Source organism: Kogia breviceps, chromosome 5 (assembly GCF_026419965.1).
Source record: "Kogia breviceps isolate mKogBre1 chromosome 5, mKogBre1 haplotype 1, whole genome shotgun sequence".
Taxonomy (NCBI): domain Eukaryota; kingdom Metazoa; phylum Chordata; class Mammalia; order Artiodactyla; family Physeteridae; genus Kogia; species Kogia breviceps.
The window spans coordinates 140,927,015-140,951,970 of NC_081314.1; the positions used below are offsets into that span (position 1 = coordinate 140,927,015).

Here is a 24,956-nt window from a genome sequence, read left to right on the forward strand (position 1 = left end):
GCCTTAGAGTTAGTTACAGCTTCCTAGGAAAATGGTCTCAGAGGAGACTCATCTGTTTACTCAGAGGACCACTGATCAGCCAGATACGCTTGAGGAGTCTGAATCAAATGCAACAGGGTAGATTGTCAATTGCGGGTGCCCTAAAGACCACCACACGAATGTATCATCAAGCAAATCTCAGGTTACTAGACCTGCTGCAGTGAGGGAGAAACTTGGCTGAGTCATAGTGGTGTCTCAACTCCAGGGGGAATTTGGGGAGGATATTTATAAGGTTGTAGGGCCTTGACTGAGTTGTTTGTGGCAGGTCTTTCCAGGTGGGGACGGGGCAGGGGTAGCGATAAGATACCTTTGCATTGGTGGGCACAGCACTAGACGAGGGTCCAGAAGTGGATATTGATGAGATGCTGCTCTTTTTGATAAGTGAGCCACTTTAGTTGGTTGGGTTTTTCTTTCAGAATTAGGCATATCTTAGAGCAGGTAATTATTTTTGCAAGTTCTCGGTGTTATTTAACACAGACAGGAAAGCATGCCCGATCCCAGTGTTACGCAACACTGGACAAGAAAATCAGTGTGGTCTCAGTTTTTTTAACACGAGCAAAAAAATTAAATCTAAGTTCTCAGTTGGAACTACATAGCGCGGTGCCCACCACAAGGTAAATGTTCAAACACTGCTAGTTCTGTCATATTGTATGACCTCTGTCATTATTGTTAGCGGTAGTTATATCAGCAGAAACAAAGCTGAATTTGTGGTTTTTAATATGCAAAGGAAGGTGTGTCAGGAAGTCTGGGCTCTCTTCTCTTGCAAGTAAACGAAACCCACTTCAGGCGTGTAGAAACACAGCAGCACAAAACTTTCTGGCTCATGTACAGGAAAAGCCCAGGTGTCAACATCTGGTTTTAGTCAGAGTGGGAGCTAGGTAGGTGTTCAGATGAAGTTCATCAAGTCTCATGCAAAGATTCCGGTTGGCTCTTCTGGGCCTGCAGCTGACCCAGAGGAGGAGAGGAAAGGCTGGTGCCCTGGAGCTCTGACAAATGGGCTCCCACCCAAGAAGGGTTTCTCTTGCCAGGAGGAGGAAGGGTGGTGTTAGACAGACAGGCCATAGTACCCGCTCCATTACTTCTGCCATATTTGTTTGACAGCTAGTTTTGTGGTTTACTTAAGAAAGTAATTATACTCTACTCTGTAATGAAGGTCCTATAACTAGTATGCTATCATTTACTAATGTAAACCAACAATTATGCTTTCTCAGGCTGCGGTTATGATTATAGTTGTGGTTCTAGGGAAAGAGAGCTCGTGCATTTCCTTGGCTCATCTGCCCTCAGTTATTTCCAATGTAGGTACTGATAAAGGGATTAAACTGCTTCTCCACCACCAGTGCATCTGAGCTGCGCTGAGTCAAGTGTCACTGGGCCTGGCCTTTGTGCAGTAACCTCAAGACAATACTATTGTAAAATGATTACCTGGTTTTTATTTAAAAAAAGAAAACATAGAATTCCAAAGCTTGGAGGTGATTTGGGGGCTTCTCAATAAGACTTAATTAGCAAACTATAGAGTCCCCAAAGACTCTTTGGATCATACACTATATTTTGTTTCAGTCTTGAACAAACTAAGTATGCATACTGGCCGTCTAAATCATGAAACAGAATGAGGCTTCAAATGACGTGTTTCTCCACTTAGAGTTCTTACGTGTACAGTGCACGTGCAGGGTCTCTCCTGTGTGTTTGCGTCTGGCGTGTGCCGTATGCACTATGTCCTAGGTGCTGGTGCCGCAGCAGCAAACAAAATGAGCAGGGCCTCTGCCCCCACGGGGGTGACGCGGAAGGTGACAGTCCAAAGTAAATTAACAAAGGTGTCTTTCAACTCTTCCGGAAATCCAAAGTTACTCCAAAATGAAAGTTGTTTGTTTTTTTTTAATGGGAGTGGGGCTGGGGCCCACTTTAGATGTTACAGAACATGTCCCCAAGGAAGTGTCAGTTGTGCTGAGAGATACAAGGTAAGGGGGCAGCCATGCAAAGATCTGGGAAGGCACTGCCCAGAGGGGATGGCGAGTCCTTGAGGTGGGAGTGGGCTGGGCCCAAGAAACCTCACGATCAGCTTGGCTGGAGCCTCATGCGTGGTCATGCAAGGTCAGGGCGAGAGCGGGCGTGGAAGTTGTTGGGCTTGATGCAGAGCACACTTCAGAGCCTGGCCCTCAGCCCGCTTGCTGCGGGAAACCATTAAAGCGTTTGGAGCAGTGACAGGATCTTATTGAGTTTTCAGAAAACATCAGTTTGGCTTCCAGGAGCAATATGGGCTGCAGCAACCGAGAACAGAAACTGGGAGTTCAGTTAAAAGCGTGTCACGGTGCTCTGGGCAAGAGCAGACGTTGGCTTAGAGGCATGGGCTCTAGAGAAAGGTGGACTGCTGTTAGTGCAGCGTCGACAGAACTTGCCGGTGGATTGGAAGTGGTAGTTTTTAAAGAAAAAAAAGGCAAACAAGGATGACTTTGGGGGTTTCTGTTGTTTGGTTTTTTGTGTGTTTGTTTTATTTATCTTTGGCCGCGTCGGGTCTTCGTTGCTGCGCGCGGGCTTTCTCTAGCTGCGGGCGAGCGGGGGCTACTCTTCATTGCGGTGCGCGGGCTTCTCATTGCGGTGGCTTCTCCTGTTGCGGAGCGCGGGCTCTAGAGCGCAGGCTCAGTAGTTGGGGCACACGGGCTTAGTTGCTCCGTGGCACGTGGGATCTTCCCGGACCAGGGCTCGAACCCCGCATTGGCAGGCGGATTCTTAACCACTGCACCACCGGGGAAGTCCCATGACTTTGGTTTTTTGGTTTAAACAATTGATTGAGGTGGAAAAGTCTGAAGCAAGAACATTTTGGAGAGGGAGATGGAGCTTGGGTTTGCACATGTTACATTTGAGATGTCTGGGAAGGAATCAGAAAAGGTCAGCAGCGTAGGAGGAAAAACCAAGAGAACATGGAGTCATGGAAACTATGAGAAGAGAGTGTTTCCAGAAGGAGGGCGTAGGAATGCAGCGGAAGGCTGCTGAGAAGTAGCGTGAGATAAGGACAGAGACTCCCTGGATTTGATGGGGGTGGGACGGCATGATTGGATGGAGAAGAGGACAGAGATGAGGACGAGGAGACAGTGGGTGTGGATAACTCTTTGAAGCTTAGTCGTCAATAGGGCAGTAATGAAGTCGTACTAAGGACCAAAGAATATCTTTTATTCGGTTTACTTTTCAATTGGAGTTAACCAAAGCATATTTGTATGGTGATGGAGTAGTACAGCAGAGGGGAAGAAATTAATACTAAAGAGCAATAGGATAGTTAGAAAGCAAAGTCTTCGATAGCCATAGGGCCAGGATTAGTATCGTTAATGGAATTAGCATTCTTTGACAGGAGCCAGGAACATGTCTATCAAAACAGGAGACAAGGCAGAGAACACGGATATAACTGTTCCAGGTTTTTTTGGTTTTTGTTTTTGTTTTTGTGGTACGCGGGCCTCTCACTGCCGTGGCCTCTCCCGTCGCGGAGCACAGGCTCCAGACGTGCAGGCCCAGCGGCCGTGGCTCACGGGCCCAGCCGCTCCGCGGCACGTGGGATCCTCCCAGACCGGGGCACGAACCCGCGTCGCCTGCATTGGCAGGCGGACTCTCAACCACTGCGCCACCAGGGAAGCCCAATGTTCCAGGTTAATAATGCATAGCAGCCAAACTGAGGGTGTTTCTGTTTGTTTACATTAATTTTCTCAATGAAATATGAGATGAGGTTACCAGCTGAGGAGGGACAGGTTATCGATGGTTATGGAGGGAGGAGGTGAAGGAATTATGTTGGAGACTGGGAAAGCCAGCACAGCGCTGAGGGACATGGGGGAGGGTTATCTAGTAGCATCAGGTCATTTTTGAGTTGCACAGTCATGAAATAAAGTGAGATCTGTTTCAGAGTAGTCTGGTTTTCTCCAGAGCATTTAGCTGCATAGAACTGCATAGGCAATCATTGGGTTTAGCCAGCTTTGCACTTTTCCAGGTGAGTGCTTCAGAGGGAGAGAGAAGCAAAAAAGTTAAGGATGTTCGCAAGGTGGACGATAGACCATGGGTGTGGGTGGGGAGATAGAGAGGTGAAGACCTGGGGGGATGGATGGGTGGTTAAGGAGGTGAACTCAGGGGGTTGGAGGCTTGTGCAAGGATTCAGGAAATTGTCAGAGCAGCATTCCAGGAGTAAGTGAGCAGGAAAGGTGAGATGTGGTCACGATAGGGTGCTGGAAATGGAGACTTTGGAAATTCATGGGGTCACGGGTATGATGGAGACAGTGGCTGGCTGAGCTGGTACAAAATAAAAGCTTGCTGGAAAAGAAAAGGCTAAGGGGCTCAGAGGCCGGGATGTTAGAGGGATCATCCAAGGGGATTTTGAAGCTCCAAAAATGGTGATGAGAATAGAAGCGGGGGAGGAAGACAGTGAGCCAGTGCTGATTTATTTGATCAAAACACCCAGATTCTTAGTTGCTGAAGTTGAACTTGTTAGCAAAGAAGAATACGTAACATGTACGTACATACGGAGTCAGTATGAAAGGCGGGAGGAGCTCATGACTCAAGTTCATCGGATGCTTTGGGGGCATAAATGGTGACCTATTGTCCTGATTAAAACACACATGCCGGGCTTCCCTGGTGGCGCAGTGGTTGAGAGTCCGCCTGCCGATGCAGGGGATGCGGGTTCGTGCCCCGGTCCGGGAAGATCCCACATGCCGCGGAGCGGCTGGGCCCGTGAGCCATGGCCGCTGGGCCTGCGCGTCTGGAGCCTGTGCCCCGCAACGGGAGAGGACACAGCGGTGAGAGGCCTGCGTACCACAAAAAAAAAAAAAAAAAAAAAAAAAAAAAACACACATGCCTCTTTCAGCAGATGCCGCTGCTGCTGCTTCAGCGATGGTGTCCGCATCTGCCCCTTCGGTGTACAGCGTGCAAGCCCTCTCCCTCCTGGCAGAGGTACGTATGCATCTGGCTTGTCACCCCCCCACAGAAGTGAGGCTTCGTGAGGCCGTTCGTCCTCGGGGGCCAGGGCGCGCGGGCTGCACCATCCCGGGTATGTTCATAAGCCAGTCTTGGCCTCGAGCTGCCCTGTGGAGTTTTCTCCTTAGGCTGTGTATATACCCCGAGGACTGAATTTTGTATCGCCGCCTGCTTTAGGAGATTTCTGTTTTCTGGCGGTCCTCTTCTTCTAGGTTCTGGCATCCCTCCTGGACATGGTTTATCGAAGTGATGAGAAGGAGAAAGCCGTGCCGTTGATCTCACGTTTGCTTTACTATGTTTTTCCTTACTTACGCAATCACAGGTAACGCCACCTTCTCCATTGTACCCCACCCACGTGTGGAAAGATGGCTTATGGGAAATGTGTCCAGCGGGGTTCCTTGCACCGTCTCTGACCTTGGCCCTTTCCCCTTCCCACCCCTTTCAGTGCCTACAATGCCCCCAGCTTCCGGGCTGGCACCCAGCTGCTGAGCTCTCTGAGCGGTTACGCCTACACAAAACGAGCCTGGAAAAAAGAAGTCCTGGAATTATTCTTGGACCCGGCCTTCTTCCAGATGGACACTTCTTGTGTGCAGTAAGAAATGCTGTCCTGATTAAAAAAAACAAAACAAAAACATTCCCTGAATCTTCAAGTGGAAAAGTGTTTGGGTTTCTGTAATTAATTCTCATTTCTGAAATTCTCATCAACCCAAATCATAGGACACCACTCACAGGTTAACTGTGTATTTCTGAGAACAGAATTAAGCCTTCTAAAAACTTACAAAGGTGCCTTTTTTTAATCAGGAGAAGAATTTCAAGTAAGAGAGCATATTTTTCCTAAAGAGCGTAGCATGGGGTTCCCGTGGCACTTGGTCTAGTACTACTTTATCTTGTAATCACAAAATGCTTGACCAGCATTAAGATGACAGGGCTCCATGGTGACACGGTGGTGTCCTCATCCCACTTCTTGGCTTACACTCCGCAAGCCCTCACTGAGACCTCGAGGCTGGCCAGGCTCTGCGCGGGCAGTGGAGATCCGTGGAATCACAGACACAGGATGAACTAGCTGTGCCTTTTTCTTGGAGGTCAGCAGAACCACTCGTAACTCTGTGCCCCTGGCGTGACTGAACAGGTCTTCATTAATAGCAGGGGTGGACGGTGGAGACGGGTCAGCTTTTTTATATGGGCCGAGCATTTGCCCCGCCCCCAGCAGCGGCCGTGGCTGCAATCCTGTTGCGCTGCGGGGGGCCCGTTGAGAGCTAGTGGTATTCGTCTTCACGGCCCCAATTCTTTCCATTAACACAAGTGTATGGACGTCACCTGTGTGAACACATTTAAGGGCAACCCTCGCAAAAGCCAAGTTACCTCGGCAATTTGTGTTTTCTTTTATGGTGAGCTGGGAATTATTCATTATTCCCTATGTTAGCCATTCCCTGTGTTAAGTTTATAAATGAAAAGCTTTTGCTCAACACTGCCTTATATAAAAACTATTCACACCTTTCACTAACTTTTCAGAAAGCCGTTTTTAATAGATCTTAAAGGGACATGTTCTTCTCTTGATGCTTTTAATCAGACTGTCACCCTTTGCATATTTCATTAATGTTGCTTTTTTTTTTTAATATCCAGTTGGAAGTCCATTATTGACCATCTTCTGACTCATGAGAAAACAATGTTCAAAGATTTAATGAGTAAGTCCTTCAGTTCTGTGCACACAAGTCACACTTCAAAGGACCAATTCCTTTTGGTCATAATCGGCTTTTACCACGTATTTCAGAGCCCAGCTCAAACCTTTTTCAGTGCCATTTCAGCCACAGAGTGTAATGTGATGTGCAGGATATGTCGGGACTGCGTGAACGAGCCTTCCTGTTTCCAGTCTGTTGACACGAATGCCTTTAACTACCTGCTGTGCAGTTTTATAGCGAGCACATACTTTTGAAAGTAATGATAAGCTGACCACAGTTGGTTAGGCGTACTTTCCTGTACCTCACATCCTCTTCAAGTACCCCGTCATTCAGTATCATGAAAGAAATAATAACTTTTATAAATGTAAATACTTGACTAACAACTACACGCCCTTCATCAAGATCATGATCTTTCACCAGGGAAGGTAGGAATAGTAGGAATTTCTCATCACTTACCTCTCATTGTAGCGTTCTCACTAAACAGAACTTATTTGCTCTATTTATTCCAGGCATGCAGAGCAGTTCTTTAAAACTGTTCTCAAGTTTTGAGCAGAAAGCCATGCTGCTAAAGCGCCAGGCTTTTGCTGTCTTAAGTGGAGAACTTGATCAGTACCACCTTTACCTTCCTCTGATCCAAGGTAAGAAGGCCTTCCCGCCCCCCAGGCCCCCCCCCCAAAAAAAGAGACAGGCCCAGAGTGGCCAACGTGGCTGGAAACCAGAGGGGCCCAGAGCAGGTGTTGGCAGACTGGTCAAACGTTAAATGAGTACTCAGCACAGGGGATTTAGAAGAACTTTGGAAATATATCGGTAAATCTGAAACTTTGTTTTAAAAATCAATTATTATGGGACTTCCCTGCTGGTGCAGTGGTTAAGAATCCACCTGCTGGGCTTCCCTGGTGGCGCGGTGGTTGAGAGTCCGCCTGCCGATGCAGGGGACACGGGTTCATGCCCCGGTCCGGGAGGATCCCACATGCCGCGGAGCGGCTGGGCCCGTGAGCCATGGCCGCTGAGCCTGTGCGTCTGGAGCCTGTGCTCCGCAACGGGAGAGGCCACAGCAGTGAGAGGCCCACATACCGGAAAAAAAAAAAAAAAGAATCCACCTGCCAATGCAGGGGCCACAGTTTCAAGCCCTGCTCCGGGAAGATCCCGCATGCCGTGGAGCAGCTGAGCCCATGCGCCACAACTACTGAGTCTGCGTTCTGGAGCCTGTGAGCCACGACTACGGAAGACCGCGTGCCTAGAGCCCGTGCTCCGCAACAAGAGAAGCCACCGCAATGAGAAGGCCGCACACCGCAATGAAGAATAGCCCCCGCCCTCCACAACTAGAGAAAGCCCGTGCACAGCAACGAAGACCCAACACAGCCAAAAGTAACATATAAATAAATAAATTTATTTTTGGCTGCTTTGGGTCTTTGTTGCTGTGCACGGGCTTTTCTCTAGTTGCGGCGAGTGGGGGCTACTCTTCGTTGCGGTGCATGGGCTTCTCATTGCGGTGGCTTCTCTTGTTGCAGAGCACGGGCTCTAGGCATGGGGGCTTCAGTAGTTGTGACTTGCGGGCTCTAGAGTGCAGGCTCAGTAGTTGTGGCTTGCGGGCTCTAGAGTGCAGGCTTAGTAGTTGTGGCGCACGGGCTTAGTTGCTCTGTGGCATGTGGGATCCTCCAAGACCAGGGCTCGAACCCGTATCCCCTGCATTGGCAGGCAGATTCTTAACCACTGCGCCACCAGGGAAGTCCTATAATGCTATTAGGGTTTTTTTTTTTTGGCAATACGCGGGCCTCCCACCACTGTGGCCTCTCCCGTCGCGGAGCACAGGCTCCGGACGCGCAGGCTCAGCGACCATGGCTCACGGGCCCAGCCGCTCCGCGGCATGTGGGATCTTCCCGGACCGGGGCACGAACCCACGTCCCCCACATTGGCAGGTGGACTCCCAACCACTGCCCCACCAGGGAAGCCCATGCTATTAGTTTTTATTAGGTTGTTTTTTAAAGTCTGTCGGTGCTTTTTCAGCACTGTCTCCGGCTGGATCCCTCCTGCAGTACAGATACTAAGTGAGGCCAGTGACAGAGCAAGATTTTGGAGAAGTACCTGATTTTTCCTTAACAGTTTTTTCTCTTCTTCATACTCGCGGTATTCTTTGTCTGCTTCAAAGATGAATGATTGTGGCTATTATACATGGTTTTGAAGGTTTTCTCCCCCTCATAAAATGTTGAGTTGGCAAAGTGAGCGTTCTGTTTTAATTCATCCTCCTCCAGGTACAAAAGAACTCTCAAACAGGAATGTGTTTTCCTTAAGACACGTAGCCTAAATGGAATATAATAAAATAAACAAAAAAGCTTTCAAGAATTGTATTAAATATCATGAAGACTAGTATAACAAACAATTTTACAAATACTAGAATTACGGTGTAAATCCTTTTGGGGGTCTCGGACTTATTAAAGTATAATTTACATACAGTTCTGGCTATACAGTTCTATGAATTTTGATAAACACATGTAGTCACGTGACCACCACTGCGGTCAAGATTCAGAACATTTCCATCACCCCAGAAAGTTCACTCGTGCCCCTCAGAAGGCATCTCCTCCCCTTACCCCCTGACCCTATCAACCACTAAATCTTCTTTCTGTTCATATAGTTTCATCTTTTCTGGAATGTCCTATAAATGTGAATGTGATTAGACAGTATAGAGCCTTTGAGTCTGGCTTCTTTAGTGTTTGAGAGTCATTCATTCTGTTGTGCTTATCAATAGCTTATCTCTTTCTATGGCTATTTATCTATAGTATATTCCACCCTGTGATTTGTTTGCCAGCCCACCAGGTGAACATTCAGGTTGTTTCCACGTAGGATTCTGATATAAATCTCTTACTCTACCCTCTTAAAAAATGCTCTTATAAATATCTGTCGGCTCACAAAGCATGTGCTTTTCCTAAATATTTGTATTAATTCTCAGCCCATGTCCCTACTTGATTAGCCACTTGAAAGGTCTTAATTATTTTAGGTCAAAACATTAACAGCGGGCTTCTCTGGTGGCGCAGCGGTTGGGAGTCCGCCTGCCGATGCAGGGGACGCGGGTTCGTGCCCCGGTCCGGGAAGATCCCACGTGCCGCGGAGCGGCTGGGCCACTGAGCCTGCGCGTCCGGAGCCCGTGCTCCGCAACGGGAGAGGCCACGACACTGAGAGGCCCACGTACCGCAAAAAAAAAAAAAAAAAAAAGAAAAGAAAAAACATGAACAGCTTTCACGGGTATTAATTATGACAGTATTTTATATTTGCAATAATGAAAATACCATTATACTTCTACTGACATAATTTCAGCCTGTGAAGCACATAAGGAGATGTTCATGACCTAACATCTTGAATACTTAAAATGTATAAAAGTGAATATTCAGATATTGACAAATCCTTACCTGAATTACTAACAGGAGGCTGCTTAGATCACAGGGTGACCAGGAATGCCGTTCAAGGTGACGGCAGCCCTCCAGAGACTCTGCTCAGTGCAGAGTCCAAGCTGAACTTCGTTGCATCCTTACAGGATTTAAAGGGGAGAAAGAACAACGGGAACCACCTTTGCTCTAGTTCACGGGCGGCGTCTGTGATGGTGCTTTATGCACCTGGCCGTCAGACGGTGGTCCAAAAGGGCTGCGTGAAGTTCACGCTCTCAGCAGGAGAGCACGGTAGGCAGTGCCCGGCACAGTCCTTGCCGCGCCTTCTCACTCTGGGAGAAACACCTGCGCCTTCTCTCCCCCGTGTCCCGTGTCACACACTCTCCTAAAACCCGGGGTGAGGCCCAGAGAGCTAAAGGGACAGTATTAGATGTGTAAAACAAGAGAACAGACAATGGCCTTTTTCAGTCAGTGGTATGGAGAATCTGACCGTGGCAGATTGGGTGTAAACATCCAATTCTGAGAAATCATGGCTCGGAGAGGGAGAGGGAAGTAGAGGCAACATAATATTATATACATACAACATATATGAAAGTCAGCATAATGCTGACTTTAAATAGGAGATAGTTTGGGGGCCCTTGGGGAAAGAGGAATTTCTCCAAATAAGTACCCTCCACTTTGGATAGCTCAAGTGCTGTTTTTTTAAAAAAAAAAAAAAAAATACTACATGTCTGAAAAAGTAGAGTGGACTTCCGTGGCGGTCCAGTGGTTAGGGCTTCGCACTCACACTGCAGGTGGCACGGGTTCGATCCTTGGCCGGGGAGCTAACATCCCTCATGCCACACAACGCAGCCAAAAAATAAAAAATAAAATCATATAAAAATACCTGTTTGAGTCCTTGTTTTAAAAAACTAAGAGGAAGAAGTCAACATGTTTACCCCCTTCCGTTTTTTTAACTGACGGACGGTTTGCAAAGCACTTGCCTCTGTATTGTCATTGTCCCCAGGACTGTTGATAGACCCAGATTCCCTAAGGTCCTGGGGTGATGGGACTCAGAACGTTCTCTGACAGTCTTGGGACACTGACTGGCCCCGTGGAGCAGTGACGCCCCAGTCACGGGAGCAGAGGCATCGAGAAGCTCCTAAGTTGCACACCATGGTGACTAGTCGAGACCAAATCAGAAGAGGCAGGAAGGGGGGAAGGTCTGGCATTTCTCCTCTGGGGTCCTCACCCCCGACTGACCACCAGCAAGTCGCGCTGGAAGAGGCCGATCGCTGCACCGGTGCAGAGCTGAGCAGCTCCTTACCTCTTGGCTCGTAGTGACATAAATTTTACATCGATCTCAAAAGAAGTAAATCGGCTCAAAGCAATTATTTTTTAAACGGGAGGGACGACGAAATGCTGCTTGTCTAGGATGAAAGGAGGACAGGCTACAAAGGCCCCTGATGAGAGGGGATCAGGAAGGTCCAGAGGGAACGGCTCTGTTCCCTCTAAGCTGATGAGTGCGGCTCACTCCAGGTCCATTGAAGTCCTTCCCATCTTTTTTTTTTTTTTTTTTTTTTTTTTTTGCGGTTCGCGGGCCTCTCACTGTCGTGGCGTCTCCCATTGCGGAGCACAGGCTCCGGACGCGCAGGCTCAGCGGCCATGGCTCACGGGCCCAGCCGCTCCGTGGCATGTGGGATCTTCCCGGACCGGGGCACGAACCCGTGTCCCCTGCATCGGCAGGCGGATTCTCAACCACTGCGCCACCAGGGAAGCCCCCTTCCCATCTTTTAAGTTTTCTTCACTGTCCTTTTTTAGCTCCATTTGTACGTCAGGATACTGGTGCTCAGAGAGATGAACACCTGCGTAAAGTTGCATTGCCACTAACTGGCAAGACCTGGACTGAACTCTGAGCCCTCTGGCTCCCAACAGCAGGCTGTGTTCTTTAGGAGGCGCCCTTTGAGGCAGGTGAGCTTCACAGATGCGATAATGGGCTCGGCAAGATTATGTGGCCAGCCTAGACGAGGGTCTGCAACCTTGACGGTGGTGCCGGGATTCTGGCTCAGGGCTTTCTCGGGCTCTGCTCACCAGGACTCCTTAAGCTTGTAAGGTTTATCGCTCAGCTAAGAAAAGAATATTGGAGATTCTAAAATAGATCATCTTGGCTGAAGAATAGTCTCACGAATTTAGCTTTTATTTGGAGGATCAATGTGAAATATGCCCCGTGTGTACAAACCACTTTTTTTTTTGTTTGTTTGTTTGTGGTATGCGGGCCTCTCACTGTTGTGGCCTCTCCCGTTGCGGAGCACAGGCTCCGGACGCACAGGCTCAGCGGCCACGGCTCACGGGCCCAGCCGCTCCGCGGCACGTGGGATCTTCCCGGACCGGGGCACAAACCCGTGTCTCCTGCATCGGCAGGCGGATTCTCAACCACTGCGCCACCAGGGAAGCCCCACTTTTTTTTTTTTAATACTTTTTGTCTCGAAGTAGATTAAGAATCACAAGTTACGCAAATAGTACCTGGTGTTCCTGTGTACTGTTCGTCCAGCTTCCCCCATGATAACATCTCACATAAGCACACTCCCTCATCAAAACCAGGAAATCGATGTGGGAATATTACCGTCACTCAACTTGAGACTTTTTCAGATTTCACCAGTTTCTACAATGCATTCTTTGTGTGTGTGTGTGTGTGTGTGTGTGTGTGTGTGTGTGTGTCTAGTTCTATGAACGTATCCCACATACAAATTCTTGTAGCCAACACCACAACCAGGATTTAGAACTCTTCCCTCGCTACAGAGCGACACCCTCAAGTCACTCACTGCTTTGTATAGTCACACCCTGCACCCAGCCCTAACCCCTGGAAACCGCTGACCTGTTCTCCAGCACTTTAATGTTATATAAATGGAATCATACATCATACGTATTATGTAAATGTCACCTTTTGAGATTAGCTTTTTTCATTTAGTACAGTGCTTTTGAGATCCATCCAAAGGCAAGTGGGGTAGGTTCATGGGTGTATAAAGAGTCTGATCTTTTTTAATGAGCAGTAATACTCCATTTTATGGATGTACCTCAGTTCATTTATCCATTTACCTGATGGACATCTGGGTTGTTCTAGTTTTTGGTTATTAGAAATAAAGCCTAGGGGCTTCCCTGGTAGCACAGTGGCTAAGAATCTGCCCGCCAATGCAGGGGACACGGGTTCGAGCCCTGGTCCAGGAAGATCCCACATGCCATGGAGCAACTAAGCCTGTGCGCCACAACTACTGAGCCTGTGCTCTACAGCCCGTGAGCCTAGAGCCCATGCTCCACAACAAGAGAAGCCACCACAGTGAGAAGCCCGCTCACCGCAATGAAGAGTAGCCCCCGCTCGCCGCAACTAGAGAAAAGCCCATGTGCAGCAACAAAGACCCAGTGCAGCCAAAAATAAGATAAATGAAATAAATTATTTTAAAAAAGAAATAAAGCCTCTGGCGATCCAGTGCTTAAGACTCCGTGCTTTCACTGCAGAGGGCCCAGGTTCAATCCTCGGTCAGGGAACTAAGATCCTGCGAGCTGGGATAATTCACAAGGGTTTGATTACTGGGTTCTATGGTAAATGTGTGTTTAACTTTATAAGAAACTGCCAAACTGTTTTCCCGAGTGGATGTATCATTTTGCATTCCCATTTAAACAGTAATTCAGATGTCATTATCCCTTTTTTTTTAAAATGCTTTTATTTTTAAATATTTATTTATTTATTTGGTTGCACTGGGTCTTAGTTGTGGCAGGTGGTCTCCTTTTAGTTGCAGCTCGTGGGCTCCTTAGCTGAGGCTCGCCGGCTCCTCAGTTGCGGCACGTGGGCTCCTTAGTCGTGGCTTGTGAACTCTTAGTTGCAGCATGTATGTAGTATCTAGTTCCCTGTCCAGGGATCAAACCCGGGCCCCCTGAATTGGGAACTTGGAGTCTTAACCACTGAGCCACCAGGGAAGTCCCTCATTACCCTTTTGATGTCTTTAGAGATACCCCTTCTTTCATTCCTGATATTGGTAATTTGCTTTCTCTCTTTTTTGGTCAGTCTTTGTAGAGGCTTATCACTTTTCTTGTTCTTTTCGAATAACCACATTTTAATTTGATTGATTTTTCTACATTATTTTTGTTTGTTTTGTTTCCAGTTTCATTTATTTCTGCTTTTTATTATGCCCTTCTTTGTCCTTGCTTTGGTTTTATTTTATTTATTTTTTTTTTTGCGGTACACGGGCCTCTCACTGTTGTGGCCTCTCCCGTTGCGGAGCACAGGCTCCGGACGCGCAGGCCCTGCGGCCATGGCTCATGGGCCCAGCCGCTCCGCGGCATGTGGGATCCTCCCGGACCGGGGCACGAACCCGTGTCCCCTGCATCGGCAGGCGGACTCTCAGCCACTGCGCCACCAGGGAAGCCCCTTGCTTTGGTTTTATTTTGTTCTTTTTCTGATCTCGTGAGGTAGAGGCTTGGATTATAGAGATGAGTGCTTTCTTCTCTTATAATGTAAGCATTTAGTGCTCTAAATTTCCCTCTCAGCAATACTTTAACTGTATCCCACAAAATCGGATAGATTGTAATTTTCATTCATTTCTTTATCTTTTTATTTCCTTTGATACTTCTTCACCCCATATCTAATTTAGAAGTTTGTTAACAATTTCCAAGAGTTTCTGGTTATCTTTCTGTTATTAATTTCCAGTTTGATTCCATTATGGTCAGAGAACATTCTTTGTGGGATTTAAATTTGTTGAAGTTCGGTTATATCATGGGTCATAAAGCAGTCTTGGTGAATGTTCCACGAGCACGTAATGAGATGTATTCTGCTGGTGTTGAGTGGAGTGTTCTACAAGTGTTTATTAGATCCTGTTGGCTGACGGCATTGCTCAGTTCTTCTATATCCTTACTGCTTTCCTAGGAGTTCTGTCAGTCATGGGATAGGGATGTTGAAGTTCAGCCACAGTTGTCAGTACTTATTCTTTGAGTTCTGGCAGTTCTTTCTTCAAGTATTTTACACCTCTGTTGTTTGGTGCACAGACATTTAGGAATGTTATATCCTCTTGTTGAACTGACCTTACCACTGTATAATGGCCCTCTTTGACCCTGGTACTTTCCTTTGCTCTGAAGTCTATTCTGTCCTATATTCATAGCGCCACTCCAACTTTCTTAAAATGTTTGCATATTGTATCTTTTTCCATCCTTTTACCTTTAATCTACTTATATTGTTATATATTTTTAAGTAGTTTTAGCTTTTTTAAAAATTTATTTATTTCATTTATTTTTGGTTGTGTTGGGTCTTCATTGCTGCGCGGACTTTATCTAGTTGCGGCGAGCGGGGGCTACTCTTCGTTGCGGTGCGCAGTCTTCTCATTGCGGTGGCTTCTCTTGTTGCAGAGCACGGGCTCTAGGTGTGCAGGCTTCAGTAGTTGTGGCACACGGGCTCAGTAGTTGTGGCTCGCGGGCTCTAGAGCGCAGGCTCAGTAGTTGTGGCACGTGGGCTTAGTTGCTCCGTGGCATGTGGGATCTTCCCGGACCAGGGCTCGAAACCTGTGTCCCCTGCATTGGCAGGCAGATTCTTAACCACTGCGCCACCAGGGAAGCCATATTATTCTATTTGCAGTGAGTTTTGTGTAAGATAGCATACAACTGGGTCATTCCTTTTATCCATTCAACCAATCTTTTAATTGATGTATCATGTCAGGATATATTATGGCATTTTATTTATTTTCTGTTTGTTCCTTGTTTTTCATTCCTTTTGTTTCCCTTTTCCTATTTTCCTGAGGTTACTTGAACATTTTTTTGGCGTTCCATTTTGATTTATTTAAAGTGGTTTGGGGGTGTATCTTTATATAGCTTTTTGCAGTGGTTGCTCTGGGGATTACAGTGAACATAGAATATACATACTCACTGTGGTCTCTACTAGTATCAATATTTTACCACCATTTGCTTTCCTCTTCTCCCATGTGATGTAGTTGTCTGAAATACTACATTTACATACTAGAACCATAAGAGATAGAGATACACTTTTTTCTTTCACTGTCCAACATAAATACTCAAGAGGAAAGGATATTATTTATACTCATTTATTTGTTGTTTTTGTTTGTTTGTTTGTTTGTTTGTTTGTTTGTTTTGCGGTACGCGGGCCTCTCACTGTTGTGGCCCCTCCCGTTGCGGAGCACAGGCTCCGGACACGCAGGCCTAGCGGCCATGGCTCACGGGCTTAGTTGCTCCGCGGCACGTGGGATCTTCCCGGACCAGGGCACGAACCCGTGTCTCCTGCATCGGCAGGCGGATTCTCAACCACTGCGCCACCAGGGAAGCCCTATACTCATTTATTTACCTTTTCTGTTGCTCTTTAGTCATTCCTGATGTTCCATGTTTCCTACCGTTCTCATTTTCTTTCTGTCTGAAAACATCATTTAGCCATTCTTTTAGTGCAAACCAGTTGGCAACAAGTTTTCTTAGGTCTCCTTCATTGAGCCTTTTTTTTCACCTTCATTCATTTTGGTTTGGTTTGGTTGTTTTGTTTTGTTTTTTCCTTTCACCTTTATTCTGGAAGGATGTTTTCATTGGAAATAGAAAAATTCTGGGTTGAAGTTCTTTTCTTTCAGCACTTGAAAAATGGAAACTTCTTTCTGACTCTATGGTTTCTAATGAGAAATCTGCTATTATTCAAATTATTCTCCCTTTTAGGTAATGTATAATTTCCCTCTGATTGCTATCAAGATTTTTTTCTTTGTCTTTAGTTTTCAGAAGTTTGGTTATGTGACTGAACATGATTTCTTTGGTTTTATCCCTTTTAGAGTTCACTCAGCTTCTTTTATTTGTACATACATGTCTTTCACCACATTTGGAAAGTTTTCAGTCATTATTTTAAAAATATTTTTCCAACCTATACTCGTTTTTCTCTTCTTCTGTGATTCCAGTGCACAAATGTTAGATCTTTTGTTGTCCCACTGGTCTGAGACTCTGTTCATTTTTTTTTTCTGATATTTTCTCTCTCCTTTGTTCAGCTCACATAATTTCTATTGATTCTGTCTTGAATTCCCCTCTTCTCTGTCATCTCCATTCTGCTGTTGAGCTCAACAGTAAGTTTTTCTATCTTGGTGATTCTAATTTTTAGTTTTAAAATTTCTATTTGACTTTTCTTTGTATCTTGTATTTTTTTGCTGACACTTACTATTTCTTATTTGTTTCAAGTGTCCATAATTGGTTATTAAGAGTATTTTTAGGTAGCGGCTTTAAAATCCTTTTCCAATAATTCCAACCTCTGTATTATCTCTGCATTGGTGTCTTTTGGGTATCTTTTCTCATTCAGGTTGAGATTTTTGGCATTCCAGGTTACATTCTTTTCAACTGCCTAAGCTGGGATAAAATTAAAAATTTAAAAACCACATGGAACCCACTTCTAGATCATTCCTTAAGTCCCAAGGTTCCTACCCAGTCCTGCCACCTTTCCTTCACCTGTTTTCTGATAGTTGGTTTATGTATTTTTGTTCAAGGTTTTTGTTTGTTTGTTTGTTTATAGTTATATAAATAGGATGTATTATACTTACTCCATCTTGTCCAGAACCAAAAGCACAAACCACTCTTTAAAAATGCCAACCTGTTTGTCAAGTGTCTGATCTATGCACGATCCTTCATTTGGTCAGAGTATTTTTAAAGGCAAGAAGTAAAAACCCACTTAAGCTACCTCAAGTAAAGAGAAGTTTATTACTAATTTACTACAGCGAATCTTAAGCGTCATGACCATCGTTCAGCTATTTCCTATGGCAATTTGTCATCTTCCTAAGAAACTTTAAATTATGGGGAAAAAATCACATTCTGCAAACAGTTATTTCAGTGGAGAAGTGAGGAAGACGGTTAGGGACTAGAGAGTTTACCTTTTTTTCTTTTTCCTGCAGGAATTAAAGTTTTTGTCATGGTCATCAAATCTAAACTAGACTGAATAATTCTATTTTATTCACGCACTTCACTTGCCACTCCTCACCCCCAAAATATAGTGTCATCTGCCAACCAGTCTATATGATCTCATAGTTTCATCACTCGCCAAAGACTCTTCAGTTTCTGTGTCTCATGTTTCATATTCTTAGAAGAATAATTACATGTTCATTAATCACACACTGGATTTCTGGCTTGAGCCAGAAGTTGATGCCTTTCTACTCAGCTGCAGCAGGGGAATAAGAGGAACTTAATTCACTTCTTTAGCAAAAGCCACAAACTGCTGTGCCTCACAAAGAACAGTGCTGGGGGCAAACACGGAGCACAAAACCGTTCTCCCAACACCCATCTCATGTATGAGGTCCTTGTCAAATGTCAAAGCCATTGCAATTTTATTATTCCTCTTTGTCTAGTGAGAATCTCCAAACTGCATATTTGTGTGACATCTCTAAAATCTTCTTTCCTTAGAACGCCTGACAGACAATCTCAGAGTTGGACAGACATCCACAGTTGCTGCTCAGATGTTTCTTTTTTTCAGAGTTTTGCTGCTAAGAATATCTCCTCAACATTTGACTTCATTGTGGCCAATAATGGTCTCTGAATTGGTAAGTGCAAATATTTTACTCTTGAAAGCAAAATTGGAGCTTTTAAAAATGCTTTTTCAGGAATAATATTTCATATATATCTAATTTTATCTGCAAAATTTTCAATCAAGTTGGTAGTGCATAGTCAGCTCTTGCTTAAATAGAGGTATTTTATCCTATAATCATAGTTGCTCTCTCAACGTCAGTTATTCCAATTAATCTGTACAGTTTGATATTATTTGCTTTTTTTTTTGGCCGTGCCATGTGGCTTTCGGGATCTTAGTTCCCCGACCAGGATGTGGCAGTGAAAGTGCTGAGTCCTAACCACTGGACCACCAGGGAACTCCCTATTTGCTATTTTTTAAACTGTTTTTTCTTCCCCAATTTTATTGAGATATGTGTCATATAGCAGTGCGTAAGTTTAAGGTGTACAACTTGATTTGACTGAAGTATATCATGAAATGATTATCACAGTAAGTTTAGTTAACATCCATGACCAGGGATTGAACCCACACCCCCTGCAGTGGAAGCACAGAGTCTTAACCACTGGACCACCAGGGAAGTTTCTTGTTTTATTTTTTTAGATTCCACTTACAAGGGAGATCATACAGTATTTGCCTTTCTCTTCTTATTTCACTTAGTATAATTCCCCCAAGGTCCTTCCATGTTGCTGGAAATGGTAGGATCCCTCCTTTTTCGTGGCTGAATAATACTCCATTGTGTATATATAAAACAATTTCTTTATCTATTTATCTGTTGATGGACATTTAGGTTGTTTCCATGTCTTGGCTACTGCAAATGATGCTGCCTATTTTTTAATTGGATTATTTGCTTTTTTCGTTACTGAGTTGTATGAGTTCTTTATATATTTTGGATATTATCCTATCAGATATTTGGTTTGCAGATATATTTTTTCCATTTCATAGATTGTCTTTTCATTTTTTGATTGTTTCTTTTACTTTATTTGCTTTTTTTTTTTTTTTTTTTTTTTTTTTTTGCGGTACTTGGGCCTCTCACTGTTGTGGCCTCTCCCGTTGCGGAGCACAGGCTCCAGACGCGCAGGCCCAGCGGCCATGGGTCACGGGCCCAGCCGCTCCGCGGCATGTGGGATCCTCCTGGACCGGGGCACGAACCCGCATCCCCTGCCTCAGCAGGCGGACTCCCAACCACTGCGCCACCAGGGAAGCCCTTTGCTATTTTTTATAGACATATAAATTTTAAACATTAAGCTAGGTTTACTCTCTCTCAAATAGTAACTTGAATTCACATTTTTTTTAAAGATTCAGACATTCATACAGCTTGAAGAAGATCTGAAAGAGGACGATGAATCGTTGAGGTAAGTAGTACAGCAGTCTGCACACATATATGAAGGTTAATGGACGTCACCTTAAGATGCAGGGCTATCTAACACTCAGTACTGTTTTCCTGAAGTAGCTGTGAAGGGGCCAGCTATTCTGACCATTTCTTATGGACATTGCACAGGCAAAAGGACCACAGCAGATGTGAATGAATTTATAACAAGAGTTTCTTTGCAAATTTACAGAAACAGCAACAAAATCAACAGAGTAAAAGTTTCAGTCTCTGATGGAAATGGGCCCTCGATGGGGGAGATACCCCAGAGTGAACTTATCCTATATTTATCAGCTTGCAAATTCTTGGACACAGCACTTTCTTTTCCACCTGACAAGATGCCGCTATTTCAGATGTAAGTCAGAGAAGACCACGCGTCTTCTTTGAAGCAGGTGACTTTCTGTCCTTGCGAGCACTTTCTCTTGTTCTTTCCTGTACCGTCTGTAAGACACTAGAGCATGGGTTAGTAGTGGCTGAGGAGCCTGCTTAGAATACCAAGTTTCACATTACTTGCAACATCTGTGGTTTGGGGAATTTGGCTCTCAGTAGTGTTTATGTACGGGTTTCTCTTTCTCTGTGCGCGTGTGTGTGCGTGTGTGCGTTTAGGTGGGTTTTGCTATTGGGTTCTTATAAAACAGAGTCACCCACGGGTGATCCTCACCGGGTTTGTATAATTTTTTTTGTCTCTTTGTTTCTAATTAAATAAATGGAACATGCCATCTCCAATTGGCTCTGCCCTTGTTGGCTCACATTTCCTGTAGGCTTAACACAGCTGCTCATATGTTTAATTTCATGCCTGGCCCCAGATGCCACTTCTCTCTGTCCTGTTCCCCTAAAGAGTGAAATCACGTAGCAATGTTTGTGGTTAGAAACACAAAGTGAAAGAAGCCAATCTCCAACGGCTACATACTGTCTGATTCCGACTACATGATGATCTGTAAAAGGCAAGACTGTGGAGACAGTAAACAGCTGAGTGTGTGCCGGCGGGGAGGGGAGAGCAAGGCAAAGCACCGAGGATTTTTAGGGCAGTGAAACTACTTCGTACGATACATGTCATTGCGCGCTTGTCCAAGCCTACAGAAGTTACAGCACCAAGAGTGAACCCTAAGGTAAACCCTGGACTTCGGGTGATGATGTTGAGTCAGTGTCAGTTCATCGATTGTAACGAATGTGCCCCTCTGGTGGGCGTGTTGGTGGTCAGGGAGGCTGTGCACGGCAGAGCAGGGCCCAGGGCAAGTGAGAAACCTCTGTACTTTCTGCTCAACTTCGGGTGAACCTAAAACTGCTCTAAAAAAAGAAAGGTTTTTTTTTTTTTTAATGTGAGTTCCAATGTACAGGAGTTTGCACAGCAGCATTCATCATAATAGGCAAAAGGCAGAGAAATGTCCATCAGTTGACAAGTGGATCAATAACATGTGGTGTGTCCATACAATGAAATATGCTACAGTACAAAGAAATGAAGTACCGACACATGCTACAGGATGGATGAACCTTGACAATATTAAGTGAAAGAAGCCGGGCACAAACAACCATGTATTATATGATTCCATTTATATGAAATGTCCAGTATAAACAAATCTGTACAGACAGACAATAGATTAGTGGTTGCCTAGATCAAAGGGGTGTCGTGGATTGAGGGGTGAGAGCTAACAGGAACAGGGATTCTCTTTGGGGTTATGAAAATATCCTAAAATTGATTATGGTGTTGGATGTACAATTCTGTGAATGTACCAAAAGCTATTGATTTGTACACGTTAAGCCGGTGGATGTGATTTACATCTCAGTAAAACTGTTTATGACTCTTTAAGTGGGCTCCGAGCCAGGATGCCTGACCTCAGATATTCTTCCTCCAGTTACAGGTGGGCGTTTGTTCCAGAAGTGGACACAGAGGGCCCCGCCTTCCCGTCGGATCTAGAGGAGAATCACCAAGAATGCAAACCGCACACTGTCAGGATTCTCGAACTTCTAAAATTAAAATATGGGGTAAATGTTTTCCTTTTTAACAGTTATATTTGTGGCGGAGGGGGGAAAGGCTAGGCAGTGAGTGAAGTACTTCATATGCTATTTGATTTTAATGACTTTGAACAGTTTTCAGAATGCCTCCTGAGTGTTCAGACTTGGAGATGGTTATAAATTTCATCTTTGTCCTAGCATTTATATGTCACTTTCTCATCCCAGTTGCTAAGAGATAAAGCCTCCTGGGTGACACAGTCCTGTAGAAGTAGCCTTGCCCACAGAGTTCCTCTGTGACTCAGAGGAAGAGCCGGCACGAGAGGTGACAGTGGCCCCAGCGGGGTGGGCTCAGGGTGAAATCCCGGTGGAAGATGGCAGCTGCAGACCTAGGATTTGAGTCGATGCTGCTGCCATCAGCACCGACGGTGAATTTCATAAAGGACCCGTCTCTTACCTTCCACTGCCTGCACGTGCCTCGTGTGCACCTCTAACCCGTAGCAAAGCCATGTCGTTGTGGGTTTTTTGCAGGAAATCGGCAGCTCAGATGAGGTCACCATGAAGAGCGAGTTCCCTCTTCTGCGCCAGCGTTCTCTTTCCAGCATCAGGCAACTGATGCCATTCTTCAAGACTCTAAACTGTGCTTTTAAAACCCAAAGTAAACTGCCTGCTGACACCCGAGGCCCTCTCCTTGTGGAGTTTCCTGTTCCAGATAGCTCAAGGGTCTTGAAGCAACTGGAAGAATGTGTTGAATATGATTTTTTGGAACATCTGGAATGTTAACCTTATGAGCCAGAACTTGTTTAATCCATTCACTGAGACCTCGAGAAAAACCAGGATACATTCAAAACAAAAAAGGAGCCAGGATAGTGCTTTTAAACAAGTCTGTCTCAATTGTGAAAGTAAGTTTCAGATCATTTTTCTGGTGGGCAACAAAATACACCTCCCTGAATGCCATGTAATACTTTTAGATCTGATGTTATGTTTCTTCCTCAATTTGTGTAAAGAAATAAAATGAATATATCATCTAATGGTGGCACAAAATTTGTAACATAAAGTAAGAGATGAAGAGATTGAAGAGCTGTTTTCTTTGTTGCCGGTATCCGGGTCTGGCTCGGTACACCTCTCTCAAAATCTTGTTGACTATTACTTTAACCTTTCTTACATATGTCCCTTTAAACATTTATTTTGGTATCACGTTTTCGAGTGAAAATATATTATTTTCTGAAAATACTAATTGCCCGTTACCATTGACTATTCAGCAGAGGTGTGAGCTTGAAGATATCTCAGCGTATTTAACTCATAGGCCCATTAAAATCACGTGTTCACACTATTCTGCTGGGTAAGAAATACATAGTTTTCAAACATCTGACAGCTGTAACCTTAGTTATGGTACCACAGTTTGCCTGGCCAGCACTTCCCATTTAACAAAGCAATCAGCGTGGTCCTGGAGCCTCTGATGCCTGAAACTCTTGTCAGGGAAACTCACCCTTTGGACTCTTCCTTATTACTCTGCCCTTTCTGGGACCTCTTTACCTCTCTGCAGACATTGCTGTTGACGCAAATAATCCCTTCCTAGGCACGGACTCCTCCAGGCTGGCAGCGTGTCACCCCCCTCTTTTTGAGCCTCTTTGTCTCACGCCAGCTTCCTTATTTAGACTCCCTCTTGGTGCCCATCCTCTGCTTTGAGCACCCGCACTCCGCGCCAGCGCGCGAGGCTTGCCTGCCAGACCTGCCCAGCTCATGCCCCCTTTTCAGCCACCAGGGTGTTCTGTGACCTCATTTTCCGGGCCAGACGATGCAAACTGTCCTACCTAGTGTGTGCTCTCAGATCCATCCTGTCTATAGACAAGGGTGTTTGGGAACTTGACCAACACTATTGGTTAAGTTTCTCCTAACATTCCACTACGTGTTAGTTTGTGAACGCTGCAGAAGCAGTTTGTGTCACTAGCCCCAAGATAGGATATGGGGAGCACAGAACCACTTGGTTCCCTAAATAAGGGTTAAAAGAATCAAAAAGCACCACCATATATGGGTATTCATACAAATACGTGTTAAAAACTACACGGAGGGACTTTCCTGGCGGTCCAGCGGTTAAGACTCCTTGCTTCCACTGCAGGGAGCGTGGGTTCGAGCCCTGGTCGGGGAACTAAGGTTCTGCATGCCGTGTGGCACAGCCAAAAAATAATAATAAAAAAAATTGATAATTACATGGAAACTGTGTTGTTTTTGTGTGTGTTGGGGGGGTTATCTTTAAAATCATTTGCAAGTTTGGTCACTAAAATGTTAAATACATTGAATTGTGAATTCAATGTAACTTATATGATGAGTTCCCTATAATTCAGGTTGTGAGGAGATAACCATATGCTGATTAATAGTTAACATCAAGGTGGGCACATATGATCATGTATCAAAACTGACAACAAAACTAATAGCTTATTTATATCATCAGTAGCTGTTATGCCATGAAAGGTAGTTCTTGTATCTGTAACTAGATTTACAAGTTTTGGGTTTTTTTTCTCTCCAGTATCTAAAACAGCTTAATGGTCTCGGTCAATAGCATATAGAATTTAATCCTTATTTATTAATAGAAATCTTAAAAGAGATTTAATAGTACATCTCTGTTTATCATAGAGCACTAGGAAAGAAGTCTTATAAATGCGATGTATATCTAAGTCTTTTGTCAGTGTACACACCACAGTGGGTGAGGGCATAGGCTCTGAATTCAATTTGGGTTTATTATTCAGCTTTACCCACATGCTAGGCTGGACGTATACTTTGTGCCTCAGTTTTCTCATCTATAAAAGAGAAATATCGACCGTATCTACCCCTCAGGGTTATAGCAACTAACCCTCTCTGTGCTCCCGCTGTGGTTTATAAAGTTGTTTTTTTCACTTGACTTTTTATTTTTTTGGATCTTTTTTCTTTTTTCTTTTCTTTTTTTTTTTTTTTTTTGCGGTACGCGGACCCCTCACTGTCGTGGCCTCTCCCGTCGTGGAGCACAGGCTCCGGACACGCAGGCGCAGCAGCCACGGCTCACGGGCCCAGTCGCTCCGCGGCACGTGGGGTCCTCCCGGACCGGGACTCGAACCCGCGTCCCCTGCATCGGC

The 24,956-nt window shown here is 45.1% G+C and overlaps 1 protein-coding gene across 6 annotated transcripts in view; it reads left to right on the forward strand.

Moving 5' to 3' along the window:
• DOP1B (DOP1 leucine zipper like protein B) overlaps positions 1–24,064 on the forward strand; it is a 113,179-nt gene extending 89,115 nt beyond the window's left edge. For 2 of the 6 annotated variants that reach the window (XM_067035065.1, XM_067035067.1), the window contains 10 exons: positions 4,874–4,959; positions 5,196–5,305; positions 5,429–5,575; positions 6,607–6,668; positions 7,172–7,300; positions 18,431–18,567; positions 19,827–19,882; positions 20,090–20,251; positions 21,750–21,879; positions 22,378–24,064. In XM_067035065.1, coding sequence (XP_066891166.1) covers positions 4,874–4,959; positions 5,196–5,305; positions 5,429–5,575; positions 6,607–6,668; positions 7,172–7,300; positions 18,431–18,567; positions 19,827–19,882; positions 20,090–20,251; positions 21,750–21,879; positions 22,378–22,629 — 1,271 coding nt within the window. In that variant the 3' untranslated portion in view covers positions 22,630–24,064. The remainder of the gene's footprint in view (positions 1–4,873; positions 4,960–5,195; positions 5,306–5,428; positions 5,576–6,606; positions 6,669–7,171; positions 7,301–18,430; positions 18,568–19,826; positions 19,883–20,089; positions 20,252–21,749; positions 21,880–22,377) is intronic. The other 4 variants (XR_010840858.1, XR_010840857.1, XM_059064086.2 and 1 more) reach the window with 4 other exon arrangements.
• Positions 24,065–24,956: the final 892 nt, after the last annotated feature.